Raw genomic sequence first — 11,397 nt, 5'->3', positions numbered from 1 at the left:
CCAAATTTGGCCTGGTTGCATTTAAATGTAAGCAGGTTGTCAAGGAAAAAAATATTTAGTTTAACTTGGCATGAAAAGAGCCATTTTACTGTTGTTTTTTCAATTGACAGAAACATCCTTTAAGCATTCATTTATTTTGTGAGAATAAATTGAGGGTTGGTTACAGCATGTTTCCTAGTAAGAAAGAATTGTTTTTTCTTCCATATATATCATTACATCTAACCATTTAAAAGACATTAAACACTGTTCAAATGCTAATGCCAAAATAGAGAATTAAATTATCGTATCATATCTTAAATATGATAGATTTGTGCAAATATTTTTGCTTTTTATAATACAACATTCCAGAAATCACTGACAATATTTTAAGCCATCTGCTATTATTTTAAACTCTCACCAATTTCTTCACATAGGCTTCACTACATATATCATTCATGAGATAATATACTTCGATACACTTTGCTTTCTTATTTATTTCTCCTTAGCCAGAAAGAAGTTAGAGCTTAAATTTGATTTGTCTGTTAGAAACTTGCTCTAACGTTGGAATGTAGTTTAGAGGTGTTTTCTTTTTTGAAAATGGAGAGATTTTTAGGGAGACAAAAAAAGTAGTTCAGAATCTGAAGTATAAAGACAATTGTATGGGTTTTTTTTATTATAATCTTCCTGCCTGATTTTTTTGTTCTAATGTAAAATGGATGTTTGAATAATATGGTCAAGCTTGGAAATGTAGGTAACTAGTAAAACCTGATTTTTATAGTATGTTTTAATATGTTTTTAATGTTTTAAGAGTGGAATATTAGCTTCTGACCTTGAAAACCTGAATTTATTGTTTTATTTTGCTTTCTAACCCTAATAGTTCCAGGCAGTCTGAGGGACCAGAGGTTAGGCTGTGGTTTGTGACCACCATTCCAGGACGTCTTCAGTGCACGTGCCCCTTGTCTTGTGTGAAACCTCATCCCTGATCACACTAGCATCAGCTTCAAACCTCTGAGAAGTTCTATTTACTACAGTAGGAAATTACCTGCTCCAGATGATCACTCATAGGCACATCTTTGCAGTCGGGATGTGAGTTTGTGTTTTCCAGTTGGTTGTGGTGGTGTCACCCTTCACAATTTGTATTGGATAAGAAAATGGGAACATCCATTTGAAATCTCTTTGGAGATATTTTTGCAAATATATAGGGATATCCTGCATGAGTTGATGCTTCTCTGGAATGGGAGGTGTTCCTGTCATGCTTAGAAGGAAGCATCTCTCTCAGTTCCTGCAGTGGATGCCAGTGAATGAGGTGCTGGAATGAAAACTTAAACCTGGGAGATGAGCTCTCCTTAGGAAGAAAGCTGGCAGTAGGTGAGTTTGATTTGTGTGGTTGGGTTGTTGTAGGTGGCTATGTGCTAACTGTCAGCAAATACTGGATTTACTGAAAAATGTACATCTTTTCTGTGCTCTGAACAGGCTCTCTTGGCTGGGGTGAGGAGGAGGCATGGTTCCTCGCAAGTCCCCCAGGAACTGGACATGAACAGAGGCAAGGGTGCAGCAGATCTCTGCCCCATTTTGCCAGTTTCCTTGCCAAGGATGCAGCTGTAAGAGCTCAGAAGTGAGTTGTGGCTCTCAGCCTGTTTGAGGAGCAAGAGTGCCTGCTCCTCACAGGGCTGTGAGATTGTGAGGCACTTCTGGAGATGGGCATAGCGGTCCCAATGTTTGTTCTTCACTACATCCATGGACTGCTAATGCAGGGATCCCCACCAGAGGCTGGGGGCTGTGTTTCCAGCATGACTTATGGGAGCACACAGTACACACGACGATCTCGTCCTCCTTTGGTGGGTGATGGTTGTGCACCGTAGTGAGGACCCCCAAAGACCAGCATAAAAGTGAATGGTTTGGAGGTCTAGGTAAGCATTTCCCTTCCACAGTGGCCATTCTTCTGCCAGCCCCATGGAACTGTGAGTTTAATTCATGAGAAAGCACAACGCTACTTGTGGTGGGCCGTGGAATGACATAGGTGAGGATGCTCAACCTACTCAGCACCTCGGTATAGTCAGAAAACTCCCCTCATATACCCAAATCTTTGTTGCTTTGGGTTATTTCCTTTCAGATGTCCCTAGAATTGTGTCATCCATAGTGATCACAATTGATTTCGCAGCTCTTCAGAGAAAGCTCATGATTTTTCTAGATGGTTTCCAGTGACAGGCTTTAGCAGTTGACATTTTACTTGTTTCTTTTCAAGCTAGAAGGGACTTCCAGTGGTGTGCTTAGGAGGAGAGACAATCCTGATGGATATTAATCTGCTGCCCTTCAATGCTTCTGGTATTAGAGGTTCTCTTGTTTCCTTAGATGATTTGTTCCTCTGCTTTATTATCAAAAAGGCTTTCCTCACTGCAGGATATAGCGGTAGCTGTGTGTAATGAACGTGGAGAAGAGATGCAGGAGGGTTGGTTGTGTCATCTTGCTCTGTCTTTAGTCTGTATACCCCAGTTCTTTTGGTCTGTTCTTTCAAGATTTCTGACTGGTTTTGTGGTTTTTCTTAGTACTTTCCACAGCCAACCCACAGCTCTGGGGGTGCACAGGCTTAGACACAGCGTGGAGAAAGAATAACCATGTGTGTCTTCAGGCTGTATTCCTCCCTGAACATCCCGCTATGGAGTTTGTCCTTTTGGATTTTGGGGTGGGTTTTTTTGGTAACATCATGACATTATTCCTGCTCAGTTATGATGGGTTTTCCTCTTCCATAGTGTCCTCTAGGTTCTCCTGGTGTTCCTCTCTGTTACCATTTTTGCTAATCTTGATGAAGATGGGTAGCTCTAAGCAGGAACTGGTTAGAACTGAACACCATTCCTTTATTCAGTTTATGGCTGACCACCCTTTGTTCTCCTTATCACACTTTTTGTGATGCTTTAAACAAGGTCTTAAACAGCCATTTGCTAAATTTACTCTCTTCCCTGAGAGTTGCTCGTCCCACATTCCTGCTGACTGAGAAATGTGTTGTTATGAGCATCCTGGTCCTGCTCCAGTGTAGTGGTTATTGTTGGCTACTTGCGCTCCCTCCATCATTTCATCAGTGTGTAGTTTTTCATGCCCACTTTGTGGAATTGTGTTACTAAACTCTGGTAAACAGATTTCTGTGAGAAGTGGCTGCAGTTCAATGGTGGATGAAATAATCTCTTTATAGAAATTTGTTTGTAGACCTCTGGGAAAACTGGCGTAGTATAATTGTAAGAATATATTTAATATTAAGGTTGTTGTGAATTGTCTTTATTATTATTATTCTTTCTTGGTCCTCTGTTTTGTGACAGTGATTGAAGTTTGCCATTTGCAAAATCCACAGATTGGGATGGGCAGAATGTTCAGAATATCAGGAACAAATTAGAGGGTTTCTGGTTTGGTGCTGTGACTTCTTCAGAAGTATAACCAATTTCAGTTTGGCAAGAATTTGTAAAATACATGTGAAGATCATGCCTTGAATCCAGAGAAAGGAGCAAAACCCACGGTGGTGAAAACCACATGGAAATGCAGTGCATTTACATATTCCTTTTCCATTTATATCAGGGCAAAGACAAAGCAAGTGTGTGTTGGTTGGTTGTCAGTAGGACTTTCTTCTGCTCAATACAACTCTAACCCTCATTTTAAAAGATTAAAAATTAGTTATATGTAGTTTTAAAATCCACAGTTTTCCTGGAACAGGAAAATAGATGTTCTGTTGTGAAGCCTTCCTTAAAAATCCTAACTGTATGATTTGTTGGTATATGTATTTTTCTATTAAAAGAAAATAGAGCACTAGCTTGAAAAGCAGTATAAATGTAAAGAGAAAATTTGTTAACTGATATGGGAAGAGCTAACCCTGGGTCACCTGCAGATCTCTCAAACAAGAGCTCCAGGGCAAGTCCTAATTCCAGAGAGTAAAAGCGAAAATTAAAGCTAGAGCTGGTGACTCCTCTAAGTTACCCGGGGTGGATTCATTTGAGTTTCCTTGATTGTGCTTGTGAATATAATGTGAAAGGGATGGTAGAGGTCTTCTCAGCCACTTCTCGTCCCAAGTATCTCCATGGAGACAGAAATATAACCTGACGGTCTGTCAAAAGTTGCTTTTCATAACCAGAGGCATTCATTAAATAGTAGATGAAGCAGGAGGCAAACTTTTGCATTTTTAACCAACCTGAAAAAAAAATAAACGTGTTTTGTGGAGTGGTTTATCCAGATATCACTGATATTTCATGACCTGAGAAACAGACTGTTAATGTGATAGATTTATTTATCATTTACCCTGCTTCTTCAGGTTATAAGCTATCACATGCAGTAAGTAAAAACACAGTAAAGACAATACAGGTTGAGAAATACCAAATAGCTGGTCCGATTCTGCAAATCCACACCATTTTGGTTGCATGTGAAAAGCTCACAGAACCTTCTGAGTTACTGGGCTTTCCAGTGATGAGCAGGGCAGGGGCTCACACATGTTCTTCTGGGGGAGCATTTTGGTGGTGAAAGGACAAAAGTGACTTTTCTGAGATTAAAATGATGTTTTAATGAGCACATCGAAGCGTTCCTCGATACTCTTAAAACACATACTGCACCTTTTTCATCCTCCTTTCAAGCAGGGTTTTCAGTTGTGCCACTGCTACCATTTCACTAGTTGAAATTCTTCATGGAAGGTATAAAAACAACAGTGCCAGTCCCCTTCCTCAGCCCCAAGTTGGGTAGTGACACAGCAAATGCTCAAGCTTTTGAGCTGCAGCCACTGCACTTGGATCCCTCGAGATGAACCTAAACTTCTCATCTCCCAGTAGTGCACGAAAACCAGACGGTTTGTGGAGGAAACGGAGGAGCGTGGGTGAGCAGGGAGATAAAACATTTTACATTGAGTACTTTTAAAACTGTTCTTAATGTGCTATAAAACCGGGGGCTTCCCTTTTTCATGAACTGTGTGCAAAAGGAGGAGCGCCGACTGTAAAGTTGTCGCCGGTTAGGTTTGGTTTATGGTTGCAGAGGCTGCCCAATAATGTGATCTTGGAAAAGGTAAACAACATAGTTTTAACAATGAAAAATATGCCTAATATAAATACTGCTAAGTTCATTGCTGTTCAGAACTTGAAAAATATGAGTGTAACATTGCATTTTCTGGTGGAGTTAACAGAGGAGCACGGTGCAGCCTTACAAGCAATATATCTGAGGCAGAGAAAATAGGTAATACATCTAACTGGGGAGTCTCTGTGGCATTGGCGTAGAGGAAAGCACAGTAGCTTTATTTAATTGAGAAAATGAATCAATTACAATGATGTTGCATCATCAAATGCAGGGGAAATAGCAGATATGTCATTACATCGGGTAACAGTGTTAAAAAGTAATTGAGTGTCTTAAGCATTTTGAATCAATTCCAGGTACTGGCACAGCTACCTTAATGCAAAATTTATGAAGATGATCTCAAAATAATATGTCGCCATCAAAATAGTGTAATAAAACCCGGTAACGATGTGTGTGTGAGCGAGCACACATCCCTCCCTCCCTCCCTCCCTCCGCAGAAGCCGGGCCTGCTGCTCCAGAGGAGAGTTGCAGCGGCACAGGAAGAATCCTGTCATAGTTCCATTTGTGTTGCTTTATTTTTCATTAGAAGCACTGAGCCCTTTGATTAGAAATGATATTTTAAATCTTGTTCTGAAATTGGATGTAGTCATATCAGCGTTGAGGCTACTATAGATGATCCCACCTCTACTCCTCTGCATGACAAGACCTATTTTTCCAGTAAGGAAATGTGACTGGTGCTCTGTTTGGGTGACAAACTGAGTCGCCTGCTCGTGTGCACTAGTGTAAAGAAGCCGCACACCATCCCTACTGAATAAGCTGACTCTGTTTTGTCATTTAGTATCTGGAAGTGAAGTAGGAAAAAAAAGTCTCTTTATATCCACAGCATATTTTGCTGATTAGCAATAATGCAAAGCGGCACATTTATTCCCTTCACTTGTAATAGGTTGGCATTGACCATTAAAAAAATGGACTACTTCTATTTATTATTTTCTTTTCTTCCTTGGAAGAAAATAGAATTATCCACAAAAACTTTATGTGTATGTTTGTGCACTGCTAATACAATAATGAAAGACTTCATGTGCATAATACGAGCTATTTTCCTGGTGCTAGTTTTCAACCTCTTCTTACATTACATTTTACTACCTGTAAAGTATCACCAGAGGATCCTGCCTCTGGCTGGGTACTGGGGGGGAGCGCTTCCAGAGCTGAAGGCAGCCCTGCAACATTCATCATCATGGCACTATACAGCAGAGAATATTAAATGTAAGGGGCAAGCCAAATAAAGTGTGTTAGAACAGCAGACAACGTTCTCACTGAGGACCACATTGTGTCCACATCACCACTTCATTGGGTTGGGCAACTTTGTGTCTGGTTAGGAAAAAGACAGAATTAATTCTCCACACCCATTGGAAATGGTGCACATGTGAATGAGCAGAACACCAGCATCCCAAAATCCGGTCAGATATTTTGTATTAACTACCTGCTTTGTATTTCATTGTTTGCATTGTACTTCTGCCTTTGTTCCTTAGTATGGACCAGAACATTTTATACCTCTCTGTAAGCAATCAAATGGTCTGTTGCTGTAAACTATTAATTATTTCCTAACCAAATTGATGTTAAGAAATTGAAGGAGGGCTCAGAGACAATTGATAACAACCCTTTCCTTTGCCATTTAAAACCAGACAAAGTTCATCAAACTTTCCAGCCTCGCAGATGGCAATGCTCTACTTATACTCCAAGTAAAACTGGGTTGGAATATATAAGAAACTTGGGGAAAAGTGGAGTATTAAAGGCTTTCCTGAGCAGCAGTAGATACTTCAACCACATAATTAAAGTTTTCTTCACAAAAAAGGGATTGTGAGCCGAGCCTGGCAGTAATCCAAAATTCTAATTTCTGACTATGATTTAATTTCAATTTTAAATAAATCGGTTTTTAATTTAAAAAGAGTGAGCTTCATAACATTAGCAATGATTGCAACATTAAGCCCAGTGTTCACAATCTAGCAATATAAAACATTATTTATATCTGAATCGTAAACAGCCTTTTGAAATGGATTATGGTTTTTCTTCCTATTCTAATACAACCTGGAGGGTACTAAAAAGTGTTGTGTGAAATTAACATTCTGCTGACTTTCGCCTATAAATGAGAAGCGAGCTATTAACATTTGTGTATTTTCATTATGTAAATTGTGTTAACACATGCCCACAAATTGCCACCAGCGATGCAATAATTTTCTCTCAGTGATCATAATGTGTCCAAGTGAGTCATTTTGATTATGACATGCTAATTACATATTGTCTTTTTTCAGATTCAGAAAAACCAGGGATCTTTAATGGTAAGCTTTATGAGTTCAGAAAAAAATTCACTTTTCTTTTTCCTGATGGCTGCTTCCTCTGCATGCTTGAGTGCCTTGTTTTAAACTTAGCAAATTGCATTTTGAAGAAAATGCAAACCTTTAACTGCCTGTATTAGATTAGGTACCATTAGAAATAATAGAACATCCTGAGCATCAATGTTTTTATAAGAGTTTGCTGCTGTTGATTAATCTTGCTATATTTTATTGCATTAATGATTTTTTCTTTCCACTCCACTGTAAAGATATTGCATATAGGCTAATACTTTTTCCCTCTCTTCTTCCCATTGCAGCCTCTCCAGTTATTGCAGTGCATTGTTGATGAGGTGAGTCGTCGTCTTATGTGCTTTCACTCCTAAAGTCATTCCTAATGGAGTGGAAAGCTTATATTTTGTTTCCTAATGAAGCACAATGCCCAACATCCTCAGAGCACAAGTTGCCTTGTGCAGCTTGGAGCTGTCAAACATGAACTGGCCTTGTCCCACTTTATGCTGGTTTTCTACTCTTAATATTGAGCCTTTGAAAGACTTGATTGTCTCAAAGCCTGGTCCTTTTAGCTCTTTAGGCCCTAAAGCCTCAACCTCATCGTGTGAGCTGATCCTCGGCATTTGCCAGATGAGTTGGAACGGAGACATTCAAGCGGTGGCACACTTTAGCCCGGGCATATTTAATGCAGTTTAGATGGGCAAAAAGGGTATTTTGACAAGGAGAGAAAACCAGAGTGTAAGCAGGGAAGTGTCTGAATCTTCTCTAATAATTTTGATTTAATTGGAAGGACAAAATAAAAAGCTGAGATGCAGGAGATTCAGGTGTGAACAGGCAACTGAATTTCAGTGGCTAATGTCATGTCTCTCGATTGAAACACTTCTTAGTAGCTCCTACCTCCTTTCCCAAACCACGGTGTAAGCAGGGGTCCTAACTGGTGACAGTGAGGCAATAGCCAAGGGCAGTCTGCTGTCAGTTTGCCTTGTTTTTAATGTTTAGTAAGATGATGATGGTAATTGGGAAGTTTGAACAAGAAAGAAAAAGACATAACTTTTTAAGACTTGCCTCAACCTCTAGCAGAACATTAATCCTGGTTTGTCTGGTTGGAGTCACTGGATGTCGATGTGTCCATTGAGACCATTCAGCTTCTTCCAACCTGTCCTATGTAACATGTTTATTTAGCTTGACGTAAGCTCAGAGCCGGTGTGATGCCCAAGTACTCTCTCATTGTTACATTTCCATCTGTAACTGCTACTTGTGTGAACTGCTAAACCCTCTGCTCTTACCTGCAGTGAATGCTTTTGTCCTTTTGTTAGAGAATGACTTAGTGGCTTAACTGAACTTCTTTTTAAAAGTGACATTTGAGCCTTCAGGGATGCAGTTAAATTAAAAAGAACAAGTATCCTTTTTGTAAAGGAAAGACATTCTCCCGGTCCTTCAGCAGTGTTGGCTCTTTTACCTGGCTCTTCATGGTGGTCTGGTTCTTTGGGAGGTTTTTAGGCAATTCTGTTTCTTTCATCTTTTTCATCCATTGTTATTCCTGTTACATACATCTTTGGTTGAGGCGTGAATATTCCAGAGCACCAGTGCTGTGTATACCATCAGCAAAAGGCCATCGCTATCCTAAAGAAAGTCAGTTAAAGATGCTCATGTGTTTACCTGTGTTTTGCTACTGCTGGGCAAATTACTTTTAAATGGGCTGCTACTACTGCCTAAATCTAAGCTCACTATTCTAAAACACAGCCCTAAAAAGCTGCAGATTCTGGTAGACCTTCTTGCAGCTTCCACATTTTTTCCTCAAGATTAGAATTGTTCCAGTCTTCTCACAAAATCTTTAACCAACAACTTTTGTGCAGGCTCTAAACATCTTAGTGCCGAGCTGGCTTTTGCATTCGCCTTTTGGTATCTGCTTGTTGTAATTTACTTCATGTTCCCCAGCACACCACGGAGCCAACATTCTCTTGAGGTGGTGGTTCAGAGTGTGCTGTGCTCGTGGGCACGTTAAGACTTCAGGTTACAGAGCATAGCTCAGCTGAAAGTTCTTTAAGTGCAACTCGCTTTGTTTTGCAACACACTCAATGTCTAAATGGAAGTTGCATGCCATAACGTTTAGAGCCTGGGGGGAAGAGGAGGATGGATTGGCTCTGTAGGGTTATTTGCTCGTCTGTATTGTTAGGGGGTCATTTAATAAGATATATAGGTTTAGATAGTGGCTGCCACACCTGGAAGTACAAACTCTTGGCATAGCGGTATCTTGGAGAACATTTATATTAAAGGTTTTTCTGTTGTAGCTCATGAGTAGCGTTGACGTTAATGGATCCTCCTGCCACCCCCAGCTCTGTCTTGTGTACAAAGGCCTCAAAGAAAATGTGTTTAACTTGTGACTAGTTTTTTTTTTAACCTTCTTCACTTTGTCTTCTGTAAGATGTGCCTCCTGGGGAGTAGCAGAGGGACCTGCTTATTTGGCTCATACGCACTCTGCCTTCTACGCAAGGACCTTTTGAGAGACAAAGTCTCTTTACTATCTGGTACTGCACAGCTGTTGTTGCTACCATGAGTAATAAGGATTAGAAATGCTCAGTGTTGTAAGACTTCTAATTTTGGGTCAAATTTTCCCCTTGGCTGTAAGGAGGTCCTAAAACTCACAGGAGGTGGGAGCAGAGCCCCTCTCCTGTGCAATAGGAACCCACAGATACTGGTGCGCAATTCCCCACCTACCGTAATGATGATCAGAACAGCAAGGAGTGACGATCTGTAGCTCGCCTCTTCTTCCAAACAGATAGGGCACGGCAGTGCTCCCGTGATGGCACAGCTTTGGGATGAGCCATAGTGTCATAGGATATGGGAGAAGCAGACCTGCAAGGCTGGGATCAAGCTGCCTCGAGGATCTTTGGTCATCATGTAGGTTCATAGTAATAATCTGCTGAAGTTGTTGCAGTTGGAAACTCTGGGTCCTCAAGTGCCTTAGTATGTCCTTTTGCGTGACAGAGAATGGTTTGGACTTTGGCTCCTAAAATTGTGATTAAACAGCTTTGTGGAAGAGAATGTTTCTTGAAATTGGGTCTTTGCCGGCAGTGTGCTTATCCTGCTCCTTCCCACTGGAGCTGGCTAAAAACTCCAGAGCCTGATACGGGAGGACCTGGAAGTGTTTTAAAATGATGAAACAGAGCCTTTGATTCTTTATAATAGTTGCTTGTATTGGTGGTTGGTTGGGTTTTGTAGGGAAACATTGAGAACTCTTCCATGTTCCACCACAGCAGGAATCCAAAAGTTACTGGTCTGATCATTCATAATCATTAATTCATAGGATTTATTGATGACTGAACTAGTTCAGAGGTTGCTTCTGTATTACCTGTGTTACTTTCCTCAAACTCTGTACAGTGGAATAAAAACTGCTCATGGGAGTTTTCAGATGTTCTGCAGAGGTGAGATTTTTGGAGCTGACTCTAAGTCATAGAAATATGAGAGATGTAGCAGGTCACTTTGGCAGTTTAAACTGTCTGTTCATTTTCTAGGACTTAAATTTACTTGCAGAAATTCTGCAGAATGAGTGATTTGAGAAGCAGGATAATCTAACAAAACCATAGGCATGGTTCTTCTCAAATCACAGTAAACTCTGCCTGACTCTTTTTTCATTAAATTATAGGCCTTTTAATGGCATTGGTTCTGGGATTATTTTTTGATGGCAGAATGAGCGAGGAACATGTGTGAATAGGATACAAGCTTGCCAGGACCTTTATTTTTTAACATGTGGTAACTTATAATGAAACCTGATCCAGCTAGACACGCTCATTTAAGCAATGGTCCTAATCGTAGCAGCATCTCCCGCCATAAGACTCCTGCTTCTAGTCCAGAGATGAGGATATACGAGTTGTTAGTGCAGTTCATCCTGCATCACAGCCAGCAATAAAGGCAGTCTGCTGTTATTTGGGAGCTGAGAGTCATTTAATATTCTAGCACTCAACTTAGTTTGTCTCCAACTCACCGACATGTTGTATGGGAAGCACTGAGCGGTGCAAGATGAACCCCATTAGGAAAGTCCCTT

General features: G+C 40.4%; 1 protein-coding gene across 3 annotated transcripts in view; it reads left to right on the top strand.

Annotated features, from left to right (window-relative positions):
• Positions 1-11,397, top strand: part of MAP2K5 (mitogen-activated protein kinase kinase 5) — a 123,437-nt gene that overhangs the window by 82,388 nt on the left and 29,652 nt on the right. For all 3 annotated transcript variants that reach the window (XM_030497375.1, XM_030497374.1, XM_030497376.1), the window contains 2 exons: positions 7,323-7,349; positions 7,661-7,693. In XM_030497375.1, coding sequence (XP_030353235.1) covers positions 7,323-7,349; positions 7,661-7,693 — 60 coding nt within the window. The remainder of the gene's footprint in view (positions 1-7,322; positions 7,350-7,660; positions 7,694-11,397) is intronic.

Source organism: Strigops habroptila, chromosome 9 (genome assembly GCF_004027225.2).
Source record: "Strigops habroptila isolate Jane chromosome 9, bStrHab1.2.pri, whole genome shotgun sequence".
Taxonomy (NCBI): domain Eukaryota; kingdom Metazoa; phylum Chordata; class Aves; order Psittaciformes; family Psittacidae; genus Strigops; species Strigops habroptila.
Note: the sequence above shows the minus strand (reverse complement) of the source record. Positions and strands in the feature narration are given on the sequence as shown.